At 36.5% G+C, this 26100-nt stretch overlaps 2 protein-coding genes across 10 annotated transcripts in view; one reads left to right on the plus strand and one right to left on the minus strand.

Annotated features, from left to right (window-relative positions):
• The window catches only part of CRBN (cereblon), a 29507-nt gene extending 4322 nt beyond the window's left edge, over positions 1–25185 (plus strand). The window contains exons 2-11 of one of the 2 annotated variants that reach the window (XM_054480109.2): positions 135–241; positions 1149–1351; positions 2468–2617; positions 7585–7744; positions 19006–19068; positions 20464–20548; positions 21211–21326; positions 21791–21855; positions 22691–22822; positions 24178–25185. In XM_054480109.2, coding sequence (XP_054336084.1) covers positions 135–241; positions 1149–1351; positions 2468–2617; positions 7585–7744; positions 19006–19068; positions 20464–20548; positions 21211–21326; positions 21791–21855; positions 22691–22822; positions 24178–24358 — 1262 coding nt within the window. In that variant the 3' untranslated portion in view covers positions 24359–25185. The remainder of the gene's footprint in view (positions 1–134; positions 242–1148; positions 1352–2467; positions 2618–7584; positions 7745–19005; positions 19069–20463; positions 20549–21210; positions 21327–21790; positions 21856–22690; positions 22823–24177) is intronic. The other variant, XM_054480110.2, reaches the window with a different exon arrangement.
• Positions 8964–26100, minus strand: part of TRNT1 (tRNA nucleotidyl transferase 1) — a 37903-nt gene continuing 20766 nt past the window's right edge. For 2 of the 8 annotated variants that reach the window (XR_008501409.2, XR_010125717.1), the window contains exons 9-10: positions 25913–26056; positions 21849–23883 (exon numbers count right to left, since the gene is read on the minus strand). The gene's annotated coding sequence lies outside the window, so the exon portion shown is untranslated. Of the gene's footprint in view, positions 11246–21848; positions 26057–26100 lie in introns of those variants that run through there. The other 6 variants (XM_054480113.2, XM_063661822.1, XM_063661818.1 and 3 more) reach the window with 4 other exon arrangements.

Below are 26100 nucleotides of genomic sequence, written 5' to 3' on the forward strand. Positions count from 1 at the left end.
GGCTACCTCTTCCTAGTACTTTAGAGTTTACCAAATGCATGTGGTTTTAGAAGTACCCCTTTTTTGAAGAAGGAATTGTGTGTTTGAAAGGTTTTCATTCATCTTTTTTTTCTTACAATATTCTACTCTTACAGCAGAGAGTGAGGAAGAAGATGAAATGGAAGTTGAAGACCAGGATAGTAAAGAAGCCAAAAAACCAAACATCATAAATTTTGACACCAGTCTGCCGACATCACATACAGTATGTAATTTAGTGACAGATCTAATATAATAGATATACATTTAAATGTAAATAGAAGTTCATAAAAACAAGTGACTGATATTTGTATTACTAGATATCAGAAATTGTGGATGAGGACATGGGCTATTTGCCAGTAGATAAACATTTAACTGTAATTTTTAAGAAGCTTAATACTATGTTGTGGTAGAATTGTTTGAGGAATTGTTGCTCTTTATAGTCTTTCTAGTAATTGAGCTATTAAATACTTTTCTGTACTTCTAGGTACTAGAGTGTTATTGAACATACTAACATTTTATACTTGCTGTTTGTGATATTTGGACATAGAGATATTTCTTGGTAAAAATAAAATATTTTGTACTAAAAAAATTCTTGAATTTCTGTGGTTGTGAGATATTCTTCATAAAAGATTAGAAATTCTTCTAAGAGTTAAAGTTAGATTAAAAATTATATTTTCACATGGGATGCTTATATACCACATTTATTAAGTGTTTGTAACCCCATTTGTATTTTTTTTTCTTTTTTTTTTTGAGACAGTGTTGCTCTGTCGCCCAAGCTCGAGTGAGTGCAGTGGCACAATCTCGGCTCACTGCAGCCTCCACCTTCCAGGTTCAAGTGATTCCCCTGCCTCAGCCTCCCGATTAGCTGGGATTACAGGCGTCCACCACCGCACCCGGCTAATTTTTGTATTTTTAGTAGCAACAGAGTTTCACCATGTTGGCCAGGTTGGTCCTGAACTCCTGACCTCAGGTGATCTGCCTACCTCGGCCTCCTAAAGAGAGGGATTACAGGTGTGAGCCACTGTGTCCAGCCTGTATTTCTTTTAATGTGATTTGCTCTTTAGTCTGTTGAGCTTACATTTTTACTACATATCGATCATGACACTGTACCTATATATGTTCTTATATAGTACCTAGGCGCTGATATGGAAGAATTTCATGGCAGGACTTTGCACGATGACGACAGCTGTCAGGTGATTCCAGTTCTGCCACAGGTGATGATGATCCTGATTCCCGGACAGACATTACCTCTTCAGCTTTTTCACCCTCAAGAAGTCAGTATGGTGCGGAATTTAATTCAGAAAGATAGAACCTTTGCTGTTCTTGCATACAGGTAAAATATTAGAGTCCATTTGCTTAATACATTTCCTCTCATGGGTAATTGCAGTGGTCACTGTTGAAGCCAAAGCAGGCTGTTATTTTGCCTGTACAGGAGAGGTTGGGTAAGAATGTGAGGTTAGGAATTTGGTTAAGTAGAAGTTTGATAGTGCAAGTTGGAGTATTTTTGTTCATTTCATTACCATCTAACTCTGCTCTTCACCTTCATACACAATTTAACTTTCTGGTATTTGAAAATTTTTTAATCATTTATATTTGATGAAAAACATTTCTGGAATCTTAGTTTCAGTAACTGTCTTTATTAAAGAGAAGTAGTGCTTTTTTAACATAAAGGATTACTTTTCCAAAAGAGTGGTCTTTTCTTTCCCTCTCTCTCAAAATTCATAGGTTGTACCACTTTAAATTGAAGCTGAATTTTAAGTATCCCGTGGCAAATAAAGGAAATCTGCGGTAGAGGCAGGAAATACGTACAGGAAGCTCCCACCCCAGTACAGTGCTGCCAGTAAGCAGCAGAAATGATAAGTCATTTGACAGAGTGAAAGAATGTTTGGTTTGGGAAATGAGTTTAAACCCCTGTAAGTTCTAAATTATTTTCAGTGACTAGAAATCTATTATTTTCCTAAAGTTCTCTGATAGTACTTCCTGAGTCCTTCTCCTATATCCCCCATGTGATTTAAAACTAAATAAAATTGGCCGGGCACAGTAGCTCACGCCTATACTCCCAGCACTTTGGGAGGCCGAGGCGGATCACCTGAGGTCGGGAGTTTGAGACCAGCCTGACCAACATGGTGAAACCCCATCTCTACTAAAAATACAAAAATTAGCCAGGCGTTGTGGTATGTGCCTGTAATCCCAGCTACTCAGGCAGCTGGGGCAGGAGAATCACTTGAACCTGGGAGGCAGAGGCTGCAGCAAGCCGAGATCATGCCACTGCACTCTAGTCTGGGCAACGCAGCGAGTCTCCATCTCAAACAAATAAATAAATAAAATTATACTAGCTTTGTAGTAAGAGTTGATTCTATAAATTGTTTACCCATATGTATTGCTTTGCCTACTTTGCATATATTTAAAACTCAAATGTTCAAAATTCCTTTTAAAATTTTCTTGGAAGCAATATACAGGAAAGGGAAGCACAGTTTGGAACAACAGCAGAGATATATGCCTATCGAGAAGAACAGGATTTTGGAATTGAGATAGTGAAAGTGAAAGCAATTGGAAGACAAAGGTTCAAAGTCCTTGAGCTAAGAACACAGTCAGATGGGTAAGAAATAACATATACCTTAACGCCCTTTGAATGTTTCCTAATGAAATAGTTTTCTTGTACTTTTTCTATTCTACTGACCCTTCATATTTTGTAACTTTTAACTAGTTGTTCTCTTTCCCTTCTAAGGTATAGCCCAGTGGTTTCCAACCTTGCTATGCATCAGAATCACCTGGGAAGCTTTTAAAACTATAGAAGCTTGAGTTCCAACCTCATCTCCCATCTCCAGAGAGTGATGAGGCTGCAGCATCTTTTAAAAATGATTTTCAGGTGATTCTAATGTCTCTCCAGGTTTGAGAACAGTCATGTAAATTCAAAGGGAAGTGCTGTTTGGGATTTGGCTTCTTTAGGATTGAAGGCCTCTCGGAGCATAAGAGGATAGGGAGACCAGAGGCTTGTGAACTGTTTGTGTGCTCACCAGGACAGCTGTGGTTTTTGTAGCATTGCTATGATGTTTGAAAGCCACACTGGTTACATCTGCCAACTGCTCCAGCTGAGCTATAAAAGCCATTTATATTTAGTGTCCATCTCCAGTGTGAATTTTGTATCACCCAGAAATGCTATTTACATAATAAGTGATCAGTAAATACTTGTAGTCTGTGTGCCTTGTGACATTTAGAAATTCCCAGAGTGTACTGTTTTAGCAGTTATTCATTTTGACATAGCTCTCATGGCTGGGTTTTGCACAAATTCAAGGGATACACATTAAAACAGACACAAAAAAGTCCAGTTTATCTTATTTTATCCTCTTTTAAAAAGGAAACAAAGTAAAGCATTTGCTTTGATCACTGGATATTATCTCTTAAGGGAGTGCTTCTCAACTGTGGCACATCACCTGTGAGGTCTTACAGATACACAGTCCTGGTACACAATGCAAGTACTAGTGAATTGGTTTCCAATTTATACGCACAGTTGAAAATCTCATCAGACCTCTGTGTTGCCCAGGTAGTATCTTCTGAACACAGGCAAGTTCTGAGTATTTTGGGGTTTTTTTGGGCAGGGTGGGGGATTAAGACTAAAAAAACAATGTGAGCAGCATGAGGGCAGGAACGTTTTGTCTGTTCACATGGTGGGCGTTCCTATATATTTTTGAATTATGAAAATATTGACATGTTAGGCAGCTCCTTGGAGCTAAAGAGAGCATAGAGGAATGTGAGATGGGATTGCCAGAGCTCTTACGGTGTTTAGTTCTCCCCAGGTACTTCCCCAGAACATTCATTGTGCAAACTTTGATAGCCTTACCACATTGCACTGTCCTGACAGGATATGTCCGTCTCCCTCAATAGATAAGCTGCTTGAGAACAATGACCAAGACTTATTTATGTTTTACATTTAGGACCATAAATTTTATATAAATGAATGAAAGAATGATCTCCTGGGTGGGGGGGTTGGTCTGCATTATGATAATTAGCAAACTGTTTTGTTACTGTGGATTTTGCTAACAGTTCCATTTTTAAAGTACTTCTTATTTTCATATAATTTTGATTATTTGTGAATACTATTATAGAAATCATAAAGGAAAATTGACTTGGGGAAAAGTATATTTCTCAGACTGTCTTGACATTAGTGACTTTTGATTGTGGAAAAACTATTGAACACAAGATGGCAGTATACCGTTAACTCTGAAAACAAGACAAGGAATGGATTTTTGACTCTAGTAAAGATTAACATCAGGCCGCGCACAGTGGCTCATGCCTGTAATCCCAGCATTTTGGAAGGCCAAGGCAGGACGATCACCTGAGCTCAGGAGTTCAAGATCAGCCTGACCAACATGGAGAAACCCCATCTCTACTAAAAATACAAAGTTAGCCGGGCGTGGTGGCGCGTGACTGTAATCCCAGCTACTTGGGAGGCTGAGGCAGGAGAATCGCTTGAACCCAGGAGGCAGAGGTTGCGGTGAGCCAAGATCACACCACTGCACTCCAGCCTGGGCAACAAGAGGAAAACTCCATCTCAAAGGAAAAAAAAGATTAATATCAAACTGATACAGGTGGACAAGACTTGGAAAGGGCACATTCTCTGTAGTATTCTGTAGACCCATTATTAAGGCCTCTCATAAGGGTATGTCTGTCTTCATTTAAAAGGCCTCTGTGGAATGAGATTTCTCTTGGCTCCACTACTTCTCTGGCCCTGTAACCACCTTCGCTGGAAATGGTGAAATGAAAGAAATTCTGGAGATGATTTAGTTCAGTCTCCTCTTTTTCTATATCAGAATGCCAAGTACTAGAGAGGTTAAGTAATTTGCATAAACAGCAAATAAGCGACAGACCTGATTGATTCTAGGTCCCGTGACTTCCAAACTGGTACTCCCATTATACCAGAATTTCTCTATAACACATTTGAAACTCAAGCCAGCTTCCCTGTCTCCAGTAAAATATTTAATATTCATTTGTTTTTCTTAGAGAAATAAGCATATAGAAAAATAAAAATTAAAAAATAAAAATATCCATTTGTCTTTTACCTAAATGACACTTCATTTATTAAAAGTACACTACAGAGGCCAGGTGTGGTGACTCATACCTGTAATCTCAGCACTCTGGAAGGCCAAGGTGTGCGAATCATTTAAGGCCAGGAGTTCAAGACCAGCCTGGCCAACATGGTGAAGCCACATCGCTGCTAAAAATACAAGAAATTAGCTGGGCATGGTGGCATATGCCTGTAATTCCAGCTACTCGGGAGGCTGAGGCATGAGAATCATTTGAACCTGGGAGGTAGAGGTTGCACTGAGCAGAGATTATACCACTGCACTCCAGCTTTGCCAACAGAGTGAGATTCCATCTCAAAAAAAGAAAAAAAGTATACAACCACCAAAGTCATGTGTGTGAGAGGGGGGAGGGCGGAGGGGGGTGGGCATCTTCTGAACACATAGAAATTTTTTTTTAATAAAAACAGGTCTCATTGACATAGGACTCTTCAGAAGTTCCTACTTCTTAGCATGTAGAGAGGAGGGGATTGATATCCTATTGGCATCACAAGAGAAGATCTCTTACGTGTCTAGACTGAGACCAGTAATTGTTAGTCAGAAAGTTAGTTGAAGCTAGAAATCACAAAATGTTACACATATATAGCTTAAACATTTTGTTTTAACTTTATAAATTCATTCATTTTTCATTTGGAGAGACCAAGGTCTTTCAATTGAAGCAGGTCTGCAGATTGGAGATGACTGTAGACTTTCTGGCACTTTCATTGTACATTATTCACAGTTTATACTGCTAGTTTTTCTTTAAAGAGGGATTCTAAAGATAGTCACAAGGCAATTTGAGTGCAGAATTTTTCCAGATTTGTGCGGTTTTTTTCCTACTATTAGAGTTATCTGTACCTAATTTGAAAGCAGTGTGTGTCTCAACCTAATGTTCCTTGAAGCAATTTTATTGTTGTACTCATATTTCACTGGTTTTTATAACATTTATATAAATTATGTTGCTGTAATCACAAAACAACTGTGATAAACAAGTTGGAAAGAAAAAAAACTAGCTTATATTAAAAACAAAACTCAGCTGCCGGGAGAAGAACCAGCCACTGCATAGCAGTGGACCCTGGCCATGTTTAACCAAGTAAAGGAGAGCATTCTTTAATCCTTCAAGGCAGTTCAGACAGCTTGTACTGCAGACTAATTAACATGATCTGTAAGCCAGGGGATCAATAATGTTACTGTTTTTATCATAATCAAATCTTATACAATAGTTGGGTAAAGCATAATTCTTAATTCAGTTACCTATAACCTTGAAGAATCAGATTTCTAAAAATTTCTATAGGATGGTATATACTTCTACCTTCATAATATAATTAACAAGTTAGTTGTGTTCATGAATCAGGTGAAGAAAATTGAGATTTTGTTTCTAATGAGCTCTGATAATAAGAACACTTGACCATAGTTTGATATAGTAAAATTTTTTAACATTTTCCGAAGTCATGTAGACAAATTTTCTGAGTATTTCTAATGAGTTTGCAGGAAGGAAATAAAGTTAGTAGAGTGAATCTACTATTATCATTAAATTAAACGTAGATACTTTCTAACACACGAAGTTATTTTTCCTTTTAATAAATAAGTAAAATGTCAGAATTTCATCCATAATATCTTGTGGTCAAACAGTGGTTATTATGAAAGACTACTTTAGAAGTCTTAAGTATAACCTATAAAGCAGAGACTTTTAATATATTTGACTTTGTCAGTCTGACAGTGTTATATACTAGCATTTGAATATGGTTACATATTCTACATTTCAGAAGCTACACTCTAAGAGATAGAACGCCTCACAGGAAGATAGCTCATAGATACAACCTTCCTGTTTGCACTAGTTCATGATAAGATATTTGCAATTATGATATTCTCAAGTAGCATTTTGTTTATTGTGACATTTTGAATAACTTTTAAGAAAAAATCTAATTTATAGTTTGATCCTTTGTACAGTTAAACTCTTAAGAACATGAAAAGGAATGCACACAAAGGTTGCATGTAATTCTCTACTGTTATTTTAATTCATCCATGTAAATGCATTCTTGATTTTTCTCTTCCTTTCTCTACTTAGATTAGATGACTTATGAGAAAGAATAGATATAAGAGTTAAGCAGCATAAGAAGTGGGGGGATAGAAGAATTTGGGTGTCTTAAGAATGTTTAAGAAAGTAGAAGTATCAAGCAGTAGTTGGTTGTTATGTTGGTTTTTTTAAAACTTTGTTTCATTTATAGACTCTGTATTTATCTGAAATGTGTAGATCTCCCTTTCCATTCCACAGTGACATTGAAGATCCGTACCGTAGGTTATCTTTGGTTTTAACTTTGGTATGATTTATGAAATAAAATTATTTTCTGAAAGTTTCTGTATCTTAACATCAGTATTTGATGAATATGTTAAAAGATAAAACTTGGAAAGTCTTGGTATTTAAAATTATCACTGTTTAGAAACTTATAGTTTTGAGTTAGTCAGTCTTAGAAATGAATACCATGCTTGGTTCTCTTTATTTTAGAATCCAGCAAGCTAAAGTGCAAATTCTTCCCGAATGTGTGTTGCCTTCAACCATGTCTGCAGTTCAATTAGAATCCCTCAATAAGTGCCAGATATTTCCTTCAAAACCTGTCTCAAGGGAAGACCAATGTTCATATAAATGGTGGCAGAAATACCAGAAGGTGAGAAACTAATTTTTTATGCATCTTAAAAAAATGAAGACAGGTTGTTTTTTTCCGTTTTAAGAAAGAAACACAACTTTCATGATTCATTACCCAGACACCTTGTGTGGCAATATTCCAGCTACATTTGATCCTCTAAAAATTGCACAGGCAGCTATTTTATGTAAAAGCAGTTTACAAAAGCAATAAAATGTCACACAGCTGTAAGGTATCCTTGTTATTATGCTTATCAGCTATATTAATCGCTTATGATTTTTAATTCCATGGGAAATGCTTATTAAACTGTGATCAAATTAGATGTTTGGCTCTTGAATCATAAACATGCATTATCTTAAAGAAGGGAGGATTCTTTTGGGGTAGAGTAGTAGTAGAGAAGTAGAGTCTGTTTTCCTTCTTCCAAACCAGAGAGAAAGGTTTCTTGTGCTATGTGTTTCAATGAAATACAGTTGACATCGCAAAAATTGACTTGAGACTAGGTGCTGTTTAAAAATGTTGCTTGTTTGGGCACTAATTCCTGTGTTATATCCTTTGACTAAATCATAATTGTCGTAGGGAAAAAAAATTGAGGGAGCCTGTTTCTACTCATTTGTGAGATGTGCAATTTTAAGTATAGTTAATATTTATAATTGCTACCTAAAGAAAATGATTACTAGTTTCTAAATTTAGAATAATTGGGCTTTTTGAGTTTTTTTTTTTTAATATGGAAAGACAGTTTCCATTGTAACCTTAAAAATTCTGTATTAATCATCCCTTTGTTGAGTGGTGAGGATTTAATATTTTAATGTAAATATAGAATCCTAATTTAATGTAAATTATTATGGATAATTAATGAAGTGGACTTATATACTAGTTACTGTACCAAACTTTTATTGTTCTTGCAGTAGAATTCCTCCAGTTTTCAGCGAAAACTTGTGCAGAATGGGCACTTGATGGGCATCAGGGTTATAACCAGGTATCTATAAGACTTCCTGGTCTTATCTTTATTTCAGTTAACTGATCTGTTTCATGGTACAGTGTGTTTTGACTAGTGTTTCTAAGGAAGATTCTAATAAGGAAGATATAATTAGACTGCTTTAAGACTCCCAAACAACCTCGAAACTAGTATTTTTTAATGTTTAATAATATTGATACTGCCTTTAGTTAACAGGCAGCTTTTGTGTAGCTGTGTGTATTAGTCCATTTTCACGCTGCCGATAAAGACATAACCAAGACTGAGCAATTTACAAAAAAAGAGGTTTATTGGACTTATAGTTCCACATGGCTGGAGAGGCCTCACAATCATGGCAGAAGGTGAAAGTCAAGGAAGAGCAAGTCACGTCTTACATAGATGGTGGCAGGGAAAAAGAACTTGTACAGGAAAACTACCATTTTTAAAACCATCAGATCTCTTGAGACTCATTCACTATCACAAGAACAGCACAGGAAAGACCTGCCCCCATAATTCAGTCACTTCCCACTGAGTTCCTCCCATGATGTGGGAATTGTGGGAGTTACAATTCAAGATGAGATTTGAGTGGGGACACAGCCAGATCATATCACCGTGCAATACTTTTTTCCCCATACCAGATACAGACACTTTACGTGTTTACCCTTGTTTCTTTTAACTGAACTGTGGGAAATTTTGCTCCCATAGTCATTTTAAATGTTACTGTTGAAATAAGTATGTCAGTGATCACTGTCAGTATGTGGCCCCCAAAGAGTAGATCTGGAATATATTAAGTCATTTAGTGCCTAAAAGTATGTTTGGCACTGGTTTGCTACTGAAATACGTGGCAAGGTAACTGCATCAAGTTGTTGCCTATGTGTCATCTCAGTATTCACATAGTTATGTATTTCATACTAGAGTTTTTTTTTCAGGGGGTACAGGCATACCACGGAGATATTGCAGGTTCAGTTTCAAACTGCTGCAATAAAACGAGTATCACAATAAAGTTAGTCTCATGAGTTTTTTGGTTTCCCAGTGCATATAAAAGTTTTATTCACACAATACTGTAGTCTTTCATGTGTACAATAAGATTCTATCTAAAAAAGTGTACATACCTTAAATTAAAAAATACTTTATTGCTAAAAAATACAATCATCTGAGCCTTCAGTGAATCATCATCTTTTTTGCTGGTGGATAGTCTTGTTTTGCTGTTGATGGCTGCTGACTAACCAGGGTAGTGGTTGCTGAAGGCTGGGGTGACTACAGCAATTTCTTAAGACAGCAGTAAAGTTTGCCCCACAGATTGACTCTTCCTTTCAGAAAAGATCCCTCTTTAGCATGCAGCGCTGTTTGATAACATTTAAGCCACAATAGAACTTTCAAAATTGGAGTCAGTCCTGTCAGAACTTGCTGCTGCTTTATCAACTAAGTTTATGTAATATTCTGAATTCTTTGTGTCATTTCAACATTCACAACATCTTCAGCAGTAGATTCCTTCTCAAGAAACCACTTTATTTGCTCATCCATAAGAAGCAACTCCTAATCCATGTTTGATCATGAGATTACAGCAATTCAGTCCTATCTGTGGGTTCCACTTCTAACTTTAGTTCTCTTTTTATTTGTCACATCTGCAGTTACTTCTTTCACTGAAGGCTTGAAACCCTCAAAATCGTCATCCATGAGGGTTGGAGTAAACTTCTTCTAAATTCCTATTAATGTTGATATTTTCACCACCTCCCATGAATCATGATTATTCTTAATGGCACTTAGAATGGTGACTCTTTTTCAGAAGGTTTTCAATTTACTTTTTCCAGATCCGTCAGAGGAATCACTATCTGGCAGCTATAGCCTATGAAAAATGTATTTCTTAAATGATAAGATTTGAAAGTTTAAATTACTCCTTGATCCATGGGTCACAGAATGAAAATTTTGTTACCAAGCATGAAAACAGCATTAATCTCCTTATATGTCTCCATCAAAACTTCTGGGTGACCATGTACATTGTCAACGAGCAGTAATATTTATAAAGAGTCTTTTCTGAGTGGTAGGTCTCAACAGCAGGCTTAAAATACTCAGTAAACCATTCTCTAAACAGATGTTCTGTCATCCAGACTTTGTTCCATTTACAGAGCACAGGCAGAGTAGATTTAGCATCATTCTTAAGGGCCCTAGGATTTTTGGAATGGCCAGTGAGCATTGGCTTTAACTTAAAGTCACCAGCTATTAGCCCCTGAAAGGAGACTTAGGGACTTTCTCTGGATTAGGCTTTGGCTCAACAGAAATTTGTGGCTGGTTTGATCTTCTATCCAGACCGTTAAAACTTTCTCCATATCAGTAATAGGCTTTTTGGCTTTCACCAGAGTAGCATTTCATATTCACAGCTTTGCTGTTTGCCCCAGGAGGCCTAGCCTTCGGCCTCTTTCAGCTTTGACATGCCTTTCTAACTAAGCTTTATCATTTTTAGCTTTTGATTTAAAGTGAGAGATGTGTGACTACTCTTCTTTTCACTTGAACACTTAGAAGCCATTGTAGAGTTATTAATTAGCCATTGTTGTGTCTCAAAGAAGTAGGGAAGCCTAAGGAGAGGGAGAGAGATGGAGGGGCTCGTCAGTGGAGCAATCAGAACACATTTGTTAAGTTTACTGTCTTAAATGGGTGCAGTTTGTGGTGCCCCAAAACAGTTACAGTAATAACATCAAAGTTCACTAATCACAAATCATCATAACAGATATAACAATGAAAAAGTGTGAAATACTGTGAGAATTACCAAAATATGGCACAGACAGGTAGTTAGCACATGCTATTGGAAAAATGGCTTGATAGAGTTGCTTGAAACAGGGTTGCCAGAAATCTTCAATTTTTTTTTTTTTAAAAGTATCTGTGAATCACAGTATGCCTATATTAAGTATTTGGGTATATAAAATAGTTCTTCCACACCAAGATGGGTTAAAAATTCTTAACCATTAAAAATCCTAAATTAACTCTTCTTTGCAAAGTTCTAAGTATAGGGTGAGAGCACTGGTAGTTAATTCCTGACTCAAGTGCTCTGTACAGCTAGTTCTGTGACCTGCCTGTAGGATCCTGCAGTCTTAAACCTGAACTTGGGCTAAGCAAGTAAGACTGCTTTTTAAATTTATTTTTTATGTGAGTTACTACTTAAATTCTTCCTGTTCTATAGTTAAAGCATCTTGTTTACATTACATTCCGAATTTGGCCCATGCAACTGGGTTGCCACTGGCTTACTAAGACAAGAAAAGATAGAGCTGGGAAGACCAAAGAAGCACGTATTTGCCTGGGTTCAGATCCTCTGAACTTTTCCTCTTGTCTTAATTAGCCCTTGGTTATTTTCATATTCAGAGTTGCCAAGGGCTAAAGAGAAGATGCTAAGGAATGAGAAGGCCTAAAAGGTTTTAGGTGATACAAATGTCAGGTTATCTACAGGGTTCCCTTGTTTAAACGTTGGTAGAGTTTCTTAGGTTCTGAAATTTGGAATCTAGATCACTAGGCCAAGAGAAACCGCTAGCTGATCTATTTTGGATTCCAAGTGACCTACAAACTCTGTTCTGCTTTAGAGAGACCACTTAGAGCCATTCTGTGTGCATCAAAAAGGAATCTAACAGGGAAAGGGGATGGCAGATATCTTTGGTAGGACCTCCATATGCAGTGGGACCATCTGAGTGGTTTGGCATGCTGCACCTTTAGTGGGACACTAGCTTACCATGGGGACTGGATTATGTAACAGCACTTGTCTTTAGACAGATATAAGGTTCAATTCATTCCTCTCTTCATAGAGCTTGCTTGTATCTGACTTGTCCATCCCACCATAATCTGAAGTACTGCATATGTGTGTTCTCTCTCCGTGTCTGAGTAGTAGTTAAAATGGTCAGAGTTGGGAGATGCTTACATAACTAAGCTAACTCAAGCTAATAAGGTTGTCACACACTTTTCCTGCAGGAAAGGAACTTAAAGTATCCAGGATTGTAGTCTTCCTGAGATGTATTCAGTTAACCTTGAAACTGCACACAGTATTTGCCATGGAAACCTAAACATCCCAAATGACATGAAATAAAATTATTTAAGCTTCTGGAAGTGTTCTGTGTTATCTACCATTCTGACAAGGAAGCATTAGAGAAGATTCAGCACGTGTCTCTCTCATGATTAAGGAGTTACGCCAGTGTAATTAGGAAACACTTTCAAAACCCACTCCATCTGGAGACCTTTCTTGTTCTGGAATTCGAGCTCTGAAACTGTTTACTTCTTTTCCCATCACAGTGCCTTTCTCTATTCACTGGTTTATGTAGGGGGATTTGACAATCCCCCTATAGTAAAAATCCTCCTCCTCAAAAAAAAGGAAATTTTGTTTAAACCTGTTTGGAGTATGACTTAAATGTTTCTAAGTATATTCCCTGCTTGCCCAGACCATTTGCTTATTCATATATCAAGGCTTACTATGTTAATCAGAAAAGAGTTGAGTATGAAATGTAAAGATAAGTCAAATGGGAAACAAATAGATACCAAGAAAGTAATGAGTGCTCATCTTTCTGGCCTCTGTTGAACTTAGCCATGGTTGTTCCTGTTTATTGCGTAGAGCAGGGAGGAACTGAGCATGAATTTGGAAGGGCAGGGGCCTCACACATAATCTCCCAGATTAGTGTTTAAATCTCCTCCTAATTTTATCTAGATACAAATGTTCTTATTTTTCTTATACAGAAGGATACATACCTTTTTCTTAACAGTGTGTCTTATAGGAGATTCTTTTGTATTAGTTTATAGAGCATTGCTCATTCTTAAAGCTGCTTGGAATTCTTTTGTATGGATACACTGTATAACCAATCCCATACTGATGATAGATTTGTACTAAATAACATGTACAAATGACCTTTTATATAGATAAATATTTATAACTTTTAAAGAGTGAGGTTATTAGCTTACAGGGTAAATGCATTTATAATTCTGTCAGTTTTAAAAATAATTTTGAGGCCAGGCGCAGTGGCTCACGCCTGTAATCCCAGCACTTTGGGAGGCGAAGGCGGGTGGATCACAAGGTGAGGAGTTCAAGACCAGCCTGGCCAAAATGGTGAAACCCCGTCTCTACTAAATATACAAAAATTAGCCGGGCATGGTGGCGGGCGCCTGTAATCCCAGCTACTTGGGAGGCTGAGGCAGGAGAATCACTGGAACACGGGAGGCGAGTTATTTTCAAAATACTTAAGGTGTTTGTACTTATTTTTATTATTGTTTCATCATGGCCTCACAGGCAATGTAGTATCAAACCTGATGTTTGCTGATCTGATAAGTGAAATATATTACATTGAAGGTTCAATTTGAATTTCTCTGAGAGCAAGGGTAAGCATTTTGTTGTAAGAGCAGTTTGTGTTTCCTTTCTATAAAGTATTTGCCCATTTTTCTACGGCTTGTTGATTTCTTGGAGTTCCTTGTAAGCTTTATAGTCTCTGTAATTAATGAGTTCCAAACATTTTTCCTAGTTTGTCTTTTGTCTTTTAACTTTGTTTTTGGTGTGCTCTGTCATACAGAACTGTTTTTTTTGTTGTTGTTCCTATATAGTTTAATTTTTAATGCTTCTGTATTCTAAATCATAGCCAAAAATGATGTTCCCATGCAAAGGAATGTCTCATGTTTTCTTTGTATACTTACTGTGGTTTCATTACTTTTCCATGGAAAGCTCTGATCCTCGTGCAGTTGATTCTGATATAAATTCCACTTTACTTTTTTCCAGATGGCTCCCTATTGTCCTACTACCACTTTTTGAATAGTCCATATTTTCCCCCATTGATTTGAGATCCCACCATTGTCACAGACCAAATTCATGTTTATTTTACTTTTCTTCTCTTTTGGTCTGCTTGTGTGCCATCATCATATTGTTGTAAATGTTGGCACTTTATAATTTGTGTAAATAAAAATAGGGCTGGTAAGCCCCTCACTGCTCTTTTGTCAAGCTTTTCAGTGACTACCATTGATTAACATTTCCTTGTGAACTTGAGAATCTGTTTCACCTTGTTCCAGGATAATAATCATAAGAACAGTAACATTTATTGACTATTTTTATATAAAGAAGAAAAGTCTTGAAATCTTAGGCTATGTATAGTCAGGTGCTTCCTCAGAAAGACTGGTCATTTCCCAGGCATACATCTTGTATGTGCACTTGTGTATCTGCCATTAGCGTATAAGCCTCAGGAGTGGGAAAGAGCTTATCATTCCATTCCAGTTTTTATTACCATGTAGGAATTTGGTTCATGAAAGAAGGAAACAAAAACTGGTAACTTTTTAATTATTTATATAAATTATTTCTGTCATTTACATTGCTGATTGTAATAGGATTTAACACAATAAGTGACCACTTTTAGTCACTATATAAAGGAAGTCAATGGTAGCAATTTACTATTTATGTTTAGCTTTTCACGTTACTCTTTCCATTTTCATTGCACTTCAAAGACTCACTTAAATGGAGTTTCACATGTTTTGAATATTCTACATTGTTGGGAGGCAAAGCTGAAGCCATAGTTATGAGGCTTAAAAGTGGAGGACTGTGATAGATTACCTCCAGGTAACAGATTCATTTTAAGGGCTTTTATGCCTGCTTTCAGTAGTAAATCCTGTTCCCAGAGTGAATACTACTCTGCTGGAGAATCAGTCATTGGTCACTTTTAAGTGCCTAAACTTTTTGGCTAGTATTAAATTTTCTTGAGGTATAACCATTTTATGACATCGATCATGGTGTTGATATATTTAAAGAATGCCTATAAATTGCTAGAACTTATCATCCATTTTACCCAGATATAAGAGAGGAGCCTTTCCTGTTGTGCCAGAAAGCTAAATGGAACTCTTAAATTTGAGGATGTTGAAATGTCTTAAATTTTGGCAGTTGCTGTGTAAAAGCTAGCTAGCTAATCTTTTCTGGTATATGTCTCTTCAGTGTGTCTAATTGACTAACACACATCCCAAATATTAAGGATGTATTATGCATATTTGAATCTCTCAGGATGCTCCAAATAAAGAATTTTAGAGGTCTTCTGACTCTGAAAAGAAGCTACCTGAAACTGTAGCTTGCTCATGGGCATGGTGGCAGAGTGAATGCCTGATCCAGTGCATTGCCCTTAACATGCTAGTGTGCCACATTTTATTCTCTTTATACTTGAAATTTATATATTATTTCAGATTCTTTTTCTTGACATGGGTGCCAAATGAAATTACACTTTTGTACTATACTTTTTAACATTTTTTTGTATTACAAAAGTGACCATTCTGATATGTGAAGTATATTTTAATAATGAGGAGTGTGTCAGTCAGCGAAACTAAAACTTTCAGTTAGGTCTTTGTCATTTTGTAATTCTAAGAATATATAACTTAGTAAGCTGCTTCTCTCTAAAATATAAGCTCCACAGGGCATTGAATTTTGTTGATTTTTCTTTCATTCGCTGGCATAGCCTAAATGTATAAAAATAGCCTGACACATGTTAGGCACTGTTTTAGTCTGGTCTCACGCTGCTAAGACATACCCAAGACTGGGTAGTTTATAAAGAAAAGGGTTTTATTTGACTCACAGTTCAGCATGGCTAGGCAAGCCTTAGGAAACTTAACCATCATGGCAGAAGGGAAAGCAAACATGTTCTTCTTCACATGATGGCAGGAAGAAGTGCCAAGCAAAAGGGGAAAAACCCTCTTAATAAAACCATCAGATCTCGTGAGAACTCATCATCATGAGAAAAACATGGCGGTAACTGTCCCCATGATTCAATTACCTCCCACCAGATCCCTCCCACGACACATGGGGATTATGGGAACTACAATTCAAGATGAGATTTGGGTGGGACATGGCCAAACCCTATCAGGCACTCACAATATTTGTTGAATGAATGATGGTTAGAGTCAGACTCCCTGTATACAAATCCTAGCTCCTTCCTATTTACTGACTCTGTGACCTTGGGTAAGTTATACCATCCTTGTGTGCCTCTGTTTCCTTACTTTAGAATGGAGATAATAAACTACTGACCTTAGAGTATTCTTATAAGAAATGTGAAATTCTTGGCACAATACTAATGGTTGCCCTTGCTGTTCCTGAAGATTCAGAGCTACTTGATATGTTCTTGGTAGTATTTTCTTAAATTCTGTAACTGGACTGTGACAATAATCTTACCATTAGGTATTTAGTCTTAAAAGTGAGGGACAACTTATTGGAGAGTACCTGAAGGGTCTCATGGTCTGACTCCTCAGGCTTTAACCACTACCAGAGCACATAGTAGGAGGCCATCTCAGATCACCCTTGGCAGACGTCCCCAAATCCTGGCCCACGAACAAGCACTAGTCTGTGGCCTGTTAGGAACCGGGACGCACAGCAGGTGGTGAGTGGTGAACGAGCAAGTGAAGCTGAGCACCACCTCTTATCAGATCAGTGGCAGCATAGATTCTTATAGGAGCGCAAACCCTATTGTGAACTGCACATGTGAGGGATCTAGATTGCGTGCTCCTTATGAGAATCTAATGATAAATGTAATGCACTTGAATCATTCCAAAACCATCCTCCACTCCATCTTTGGAAAAACTGTTTTCCACGAGACTGGTCCCTGTTGTCAAAAAGGTTGGGGACGGCTGATCTTTGCATAGTCTCAAATATAAGGATTATATTAAGCCAGAAATGTTTCTCATTAAGGAATCCTTTGTTTTGAGCTGTAGGTCGTGTTTTAGAACAAGTCTGTCTTCTTCCATGTTGCAACTCCTAAAATATTTGAAAACAAGTATGTCCACTTGAGAGACAGCTCTCAACTGAACATCTCTGGTAACAAGACATTCCCTTTGAAAATAAAAGTTCCCATATTTGAACAGCATGGAATAGAATAACATTGTCTCTTAGATTCTAGTCTTCTATTAAAACCGCAGTTACTTTTGCACCAAACTAACATAGCTAGAATAGGATTGGAGTGGTGGGGAAGTAGAGGGTGTGAGTGGTGTAGCACATCGTATAGTTGCGTAGCACAATTCCAGCTCTCAGCTCAGTCCCGAGTCCCTTTTACGTGTGCTATGTTCCCACGCTTCCTGCAGATCTTACTCCTGCACTTGCAAGATCAAATGACTAGGTATGAAACATACCTAGGGTAATTATCATTCAGCATATGAAACATACCTAGTCATTTGATCTTGCAGGTGCAGGAGTAGGGTCTTCCTCTTGTTTTGTTAAATGTTACCTTGTTTTTCTTGTTCTGGTCTGTTAAAAGTGCCTTTTGATCTACCTTATTCCTTTTCTCTCTCACTTTCATGTGTCATGTCACATGTCAATTAACATTTTATTTACAGTGAAATTACAGAGATTTGTACATATGTAGGTTTTGTTTTGAGAAAAATGTGTGATAATTCTTTATATTCTGCTATACCTTGTTCTTTGATCACTTGCAGAGCATTCCTTGATATAAACATATTCTAATGTATTTCACTGTATTTTTGATTGATGTTTAGGTTGTTTGCAATTTGTTGCTATTAGCACTGCTGCAGTGCATCCCTTCAGTAATATTTTTGTGTCCTATAGACCATTTGCTTCTCTTTCAAAAATTTTGTGGTTACTTTTGCAGTTATTTTTCCAAACGAACTTTAAATTATACTTATAAATTCCATTCTCACGGGTATTGCACTGAATATGTAATTTGAGGACTGACATCTTAACAGTATTGAGTCTCCCCCTCAAATATTGAAATTCTACAGGAATTAAGTACAATTCACATTTTTATATGGACTTAGGCATGCTTCTGTTTGGATTTCAGTTACAATTAGAGGTGATATATAATCGGTTTCCCCTTTCTTTGAGTTTTATGAAATGAGGAACTTCATCATGAAGTCTCAAGTAAATGAACATTTTATCCTTCTTGGGATTCTGTCACTTCTTAATGTTTGTCCTTATAGTGATTCAGCTGATTCTCATTTAAAAGTTTTTACACAAAAACAGTTTGGATTGTATTTTGAGGTTTTCACTTCAGATACTGGACAAGTAATTAGTATAAAGGCAACTAACAACTAACATGGTCATAATAGAAGTATGGTGTTTACTCTCAACATTTATCTTCCCAAAGTTGTCTTCAGCATTGAAATTTTAATGTTCGACCTTTTTAAATAGGAATGAAGATTCTAGTTACAATATATATTTGAAGGATACAGAAGCATGATTTGACACTTCATAGATAGTCACGTTATGGGATTATCTACAAAATTTTTTATCTTTTTAAAATTAGATATTTTCCTAGGCCAAAATCATTTTTCAGATGTTGCTCATTCCAGCATTAGAATCTTTATTCTGTGGGGTTTTTTAAGTGCCTTTTTGTTTTGTTTTCAGAGAAAGTTTCATTGTGCAAATCTAACTTCATGGCCTCGCTGGCTATATTCCTTATATGATGCTGTAAGTAACTTAAATTTACTTTATATATGGTAGGCCATCTCATAATTAAGGGTCATTAAAAAACAAAGGTTTAGTTTTTCCAGTTTCTAGTGCCTTATAACTTAAGAACAAGATATAAGAGTGGTGGCTCACACCTGTAATCCCAGCACTTTGGGAGGCCAAGGCAGGTGGATTACTTGAAGCCAGGCATTCAAGACTAGCCTGGGCAACATGGTGAAACCCCATCTCTACAAATACAAAAATTAGCCAGGTTTGGTGGCATGTGGCTGTAGTCTCAGCTGCTTGGGAGGCTGAGGTGGAAGGATTGCTTGAGCCTGGGAGGTCAAGGCTGCAGTGAGCTGAGATTGTGTCACTGTACTCCAGCCTGGACAACAGAGCAAGACTCTGTCTCAAAAGAAAAAAAAATGGTATCACAAGACTCTTTAGAGTTTTATTAAGCATGTGAAATTTTGTTGGGTTGGGTGAGTTACATTTAGAACATTAAAGCATCCATATTTTACAGTTTTGGCTTTTCTCTAAACAAGTATATTAACTTACATCTCTTGATCATTAGTCTATTAATTAATGCATCCATGAGGGTTTTTGCTCCTTAAAGTTTAACACTAGGCATTGCCACATTTTGCAAAACTAAGTAAGGGACAGTGCTGAAATGGTTTAAAGAATCTGGATTTCAGATCAGAGACTGACTTCAGAGTCTGATTTCTGTCACTTATTCTGTGGGCCTGGAGCAAATTACTTCTCCAAGGACCTATAAAATGGATATATAATGGTAGCTATTGTACTTGGTGTGCATAGCGGGCATTCAATAAATGCTAGCCATTTCCCTTAATCACTGCCCACAAATCTGGAGTCCTGGGAAAACTCAACAACATGCACGACACTAAAGGAAACTGCAGTTGAGCTCTGCTCTTTAGCAGCTTTTAAGCAATTACAAAGACACAATATATGAGTTTTTGCATATGTTTTGCATATGCTTGTGAAAATTATGTAGTAAACAGGTGCCAAGTAAGGTATGTAGATAGCAAGTGCTAGTGCAATTTATAGGTGCCATAATCCGTATGGACTGAGTCAGAAATGGCCTAAAAGAAGGCAGAAGAGAGGCCAGTTCCAAGCAGGGGCATAGAACAGAGCAATCTGCAAGGGAGTTGGGAGCATATACCGCTGGGATAAGACAGTGAGTGAGAAAAGGCTGGGAGGCAGACTTAGTGCTGGGCAAAGGAGCTGGAGCTTGATCATTGCTGCGTAAGAAAATGGAGGCATTTAAACTGGGACTGTGATGGGACTGAGTGATTACTTAAATTGCTACCAATATGTTAGTTTTAAGAGTTGAAAAGCTTAATAGTAAATTTTAATAAGTCCATGAACTTGATTATGGCTACCCTTATTTTAAACAAGGAAACCTTAATGGACAGAATCAAGAAACAGCTACGTGAATGGGATGAAAATCTAAAAGATGATTCTCTTCCTTCAAATCCAATAGGTATGAAAAGTTAGTTTCCTGCCTGGAGCCTGGGATGTCTTGCTATAAAAAATAGCTTTCTAATGGATGCAATGATATCTTTTAGATTTTAAGACTGATTAAAACATTTTAATTCTGAAACGCATAATTTCCTTTGAGCAGTTGAAAAAAATGAGTATTTTAAAATTAATTGCAATAAAATCCTTATATTCTGTGAGCACTCCAATTTTAGACAAGTTTTCCATAAAAAGTTCAAATTGCAGGAAGTGGCTGTCATCCAAAAATACTTCCTGAGTGTAAGGACTCCTTTCCCTGTTCTTTAAGGTGCCTTTAAAAGAAATGACTCTAGTTCCAGGACTTGCCTTAATTATAGATACTCTCTTATCTGTTTATAAGGTATAGTTTAGTTATTTTTCTAGTCTCTTGGCAAATAACTTCTAACATGGATTTGAGTTCATGTTCAACATAAAAGGATTTTACCAAAGTATAGGAAAAGAAATTAAATTTAGAGCTTCTGAAAAGTATATCTTTGACAGCTGGTATATTTTTGTATTGTTTATACTTGTATAAAATGTGTAACCTTATAGAGAAGGGTTTATTTCAAAAGGATATTATCCGATTTGTAAGTTATCTGATGCTTATCTGACTCCTAAGTTTAAAACTTGAAAAACCATGTCTTGAAGATTTTTCTTACAGAGTAGCTGCTTGTCTTCCTATTGATGATGTATTGAGAATTCAGCTCCTTAAAATTGGCAGTGCTATCCAACGACTTCGCTGTGAATTAGACATTATGAATAAAGTGAGTAAAGTGAATATGTTTTTGATGCCCATGTTTTATTCAGGCTGGAGAACTAGGATGCTCTGTTGGGGCCGATGGAGCTCTGTATAGAGTCCAGTAATGTAGTCAGGCAATTCAGATTTCAATTGGGATCTTACAGATAAACTCATTGTTTTGTATTTGTCAAATATGAATACATTTATCAACTTAGTGAAAAATAACTTGATTTCTGCATGGAAATATCCAAGGTTATATATCACTATTCCTTTACCCCAGAGAAGGTCATTTAGTTTTATGTAAATATGTGGCAGATCTCAGTTTCAGTGATTTTCTTGCTCCATCTTTAAGTGTTTTTGAATGCTTGGAAGGAAAATACAATATTCAGAGAGAGCAATATCTTTTAAGTTTCTTGATGATCTGTGTGATTACATGATAAAGTGAATGCCAGTTTTTCCTACCAATAATTTTTCTCTCAAATTTTTTAGTGTACTTCCCTTTGCTGTAAACAATGTCAAGAAACAGAAATAACAACCAAAAATGAAATATTCAGGTAAGGTCTTTATTACATTTTTAATATACCTGCCTTATCAGAATTATAATCAAGACTGTATTTCTGTTTTCCATATACTTTCCTCCAATACCTAAAAATTACAAACATTCAGCAAATGAAATACAGGGAATTAGCTCACTTTTGCTAAGACCGTCTTCCAGATTGGGTACTCAGAGCAACAAGGCATGTCAGGGATTATTCACAGGTAATGAGCAAGGTAAAGTAAAACAACTGAGAAATTATTTTCCCCTTAATTCTTGTTGACAATCTATATATTAGACTGTCTTCAATTAGGCCCTAACATAGATGCTTCAGAAATTACATTTCAGTCATCAGTTTTGCCATATAGGGCCAAAGTAGGACATGCTTCTGAACACAACTGATGCTCTGATATAAGTGTTTGAAAATCATTTTATGACAAATTCATCAGAGTTATAAATCAAGAAGGTAAGGAAACTGCTTTCTGCAAAATAATCAACTGCCCCAAAATGACCACACAGGACCTTGTCATTGCACTTATACTCTCAGACTCCTTCAGAAGCATTTGAGTTTTATGTTCTTTACAATGTCTTTCTTGAGGAGGGTTTTAAAAACAAGTACTATTTCCTTTGAGTCATCACAGAAAACATTTAGACATTTAAGACAAAACAGGCCTGTCTGCCAGCTGCACCCCCACCCCATTTTCATACTAAGATGAGGTATTATATAAAACTGAAAGATTAAAAACTGTATAGCTCATACCTCATTTCTTGGTGAACTTCAATAAAATTCTAAGCATTTAATAGAATTAGACTTCTCATTTTGACTTGTTCTCCATGTTGATTCTTTGTTTTAGTTTATCCTTATGTGGGCCGATGGCAGCTTATGTGAACCCTCATGGATATGTGCATGAGACACTTACTGTGTATAAGGCTTGCAACTTGAATCTGATAGGCCGGCCGTCTACGGAACACAGCTGGTTTCCTGGGTAATATTATGGTGGTGGTTGCTTTTTTTTTTCTTTTTTTTACCTTAATTGGGCAGAAAAATCCAGAGTCCTAAGCAGAGTTGCCACAATCTTTATAATAAAAAGTAGTCAAATGAGTAAGTTGATACAAAAATTAGCCGGGTGTGGGGGCAGGGGCCTGTACTCCCAGCTACTCGGGAGGCTGAGGCACAAGAATCTCTTGAACCTGGAAGGCAGAGTGTTGCAGTGAGCCAAGATTGTGCCACTGCACTCCAGCCTGGGTGACAGAGTGAGAATCTGTCTCCAAAAAAAAAAAAAAAAATTTATTTAAATGTCCTTCATTCCACAAATAGCTAGAAACATCTGTTGCACTTTTTGTTTCTTTTATATAGCATCATTGAATGAAAGGAAGGAAAGGTTGACAACTGCAGTTGTCCTCAAATTACTGTATCCAGTTAAATCCAAAATTGTTTTTTTCTGTCACGTAATTCTGAAAATCAGCTGTCTTATGACCCAGTAAAACTTTATATCTGGACCATATTCTGTAGTAATGTAAAACTGGAGAATGTTTACAAAGCAATAATAGACTAAGAAGGTGCAGAACCCATTGAATCCTGCTTTTCTTCTAGTTTGCCTTTTTTTGTTGTTTGTTTGCTTCAGCTTAATGATTCTCTATGATCCTGGGAACCTGTTCAGTTCCCTCAGCTGTACTATCTTCAGTTTTCAAAGAGGGATGCTAAGAAGGGATTACATGCTACTCTGGGGTTAGGACTATGTCACTTGGATTGCCCTATCTTACTTGGCACCCTATGTAAGGACTAAAACTACAATACATTTGTTACTATAAATAAATGTGGCATGGTATACCTAGGGAAAAAAATAAGGAAACAGTTGCAATTACATGGTTTATCTTAAGAACAAAATGCCATGATTTGTATTTCTGGTTGCATTATCTAACAATCATTCTTATTTTAGAATAGTAGTTTTTCAGTATTTTTTGAGACGTGTCCTTCCTGGCCCATCCAGTTTAACTCAGACAGAAGTGCATTATTTCTGCAGGTGATTGCTGTTTTCTAACTTGACTGCAATACAACAAAGGAAAAGCCAGTACAAGTTAGAATGTGGTCTTGGCAACCAGCTATTTCTATGCAGTAGAAGAAAAATGTAAACATGGCGCTTAAGAGCATAAAAGTCATACATATTACAAAATTAGAAAATGTTTTTAGGTTTCAGGGAACTGTATGGATCAAATCTCAACTTAGAATCTCCTTAATCCTTAGAATTTGCTTCTAAGGTCTGTCTTCATGATAGGTTTATATGATAGGCTTGGAGTACAGAAGTGTTTCCTTAGCTGATATCTTTCCTTAATTTCTTAGGTATGCCTGGACTGTTGCCCAGTGTAAGATCTGTGCAAGCCATATTGGATGGAAGTTTACGGCCACCAAAAAAGACATGTCACCTCAAAAATTCTGGGGCTTAACACGATCTGCTCTGTTGCCCACGATCCCAGACACTGAAGATGAACTAAGTCCAGACAAAGTAATACTTTGCTTGTAAACAGATGTGATAGAGATAAAGTTATCTAACAAATTGGTTATATTCTAAAATCAGATCTGCTTTGGAAATTATTGCCTCTGATACATACCTAAGTAAACATAACATTACTTGGAGGGTTGCAGTTTCTAAGTGAAACTGTATTTGAAACTTTTAAGTATACTTTTGGAGAGCATGAACGGCAGTCTAGAATACCAGAATCATCTACTTGGGTAGCTTGGTGCCATTATCCTGTGGAATCTGATATGTTTGGTAGCATGTCATTGATGGGACATGAAGACATCTTTGGAAATGATGAGATTATTTCCTGCGTAAAAAAAAAAATCTTAAATTCCTACAATGTGAAACTAATAATTTGATCCTGATGTATGGGACAGCATATCTGTACCAGTGCTCTAAATAACAAAAGCTAGGGTGACAAGTACATGTTCCTTTTTGAAAGAAGCAAGGCAATGTATATTATTCTAAAAGGGCTTTGTTCCTTTCCATTTTCTTTAGCTTCTCTGAGATACTGATTTGTAAATTTTGAAAATTAGTTAAAATATGCAGTTTTTTGAGCCCACGAATAGTTGTCATTTCCGTTATGTGCCTGTTAGTAAAAAGTAGTATTGTGTATTTGCTCAGTATTTGAACTATAAGCCCATTTATACTGTTCCATACAAAAGCTATTTTTCAAAAATTAATTTGAACCAAAACTACTACTATAGGGGAAAGATGCCAAAACATGTCCCCTCACCCAGGCTAAACGTGATACTGTATTAGATACTGTATTATTTTGTTCAATGTAAATTGAAGAAAATCTGTAAGTAAACCTTAAGCGTGAAACTAAACATGTTCTTTGTTCAAATAATGTAAAAGTTCTAAAAAGACTGCTTTGCCACCTACCTCTTTGCTTATATTCAAGGGTTTAGTGGGTCCTTCCACATTTGTGTGATAACTTTCATTTTATTGATATTCCTTTGCTACTTTAAAACTAATCAGGTTATATGCTTACTCAAATATAGTAATAGTATGAGGCCAAAATACATGCCTTGAAGGTGGAGTGAAATCAGAAATCAGTTGAGTATCACATTGCATATTTATGTAAATAGAGTAAATGAAAATTCAAGAATACTTCTATTCAGGATATGCCCCTACCTTATTTTTTCTAAGCTCTACTTTTACTACTTTAATAACTTTGGGTTTATATGACTTCACTGGTCTGGTTGTTCATATAGTTCTTACACTGCACTAAAACTTTCTCAGTGGATCCCAGGAAGTTCTTTTCAGTAGCATAGTACATCTCTGTAGGCTGAAATCTAAACCAGTTGCAATGAGTTACCTTTTCCCCCTGAAAAGTTATAATTTCAGTATGTCCCATACTGTTTACTAGCAAATAAAATTTTCTAATCTGTAAAAACACACATACACTACTACTGAAAATGGTTTTATACATGACAAAACCAGACCCAATAGCTAAATCTGCATACTTTCTATACAGATCTATACAGAAATAGTATGTATTATATGATGTTGGGTCTATCAAAGTATTATTTTATAATGCATCTAATTACTGACCTGTGTGCAGTCATTTCTGAGGCTTTCTTGCATCATAGCCCCTGTGACACTTCCTCTTAGAAATATTACACTCTACAAAATTGTTTTATCAAGGTCCAAAATTACTATTTGCTCATAGAGTACAAAGATGTTATGACTGACTGGCTACACAGAAAAGAAAGAAATTATGAAATGTCAGTATAGCAGCT

This window comes from Pongo pygmaeus, chromosome 2 (assembly GCF_028885625.2).
Source record: "Pongo pygmaeus isolate AG05252 chromosome 2, NHGRI_mPonPyg2-v2.0_pri, whole genome shotgun sequence".
Classification (NCBI taxonomy): Eukaryota; Metazoa; Chordata; class Mammalia; order Primates; family Hominidae; genus Pongo; species Pongo pygmaeus.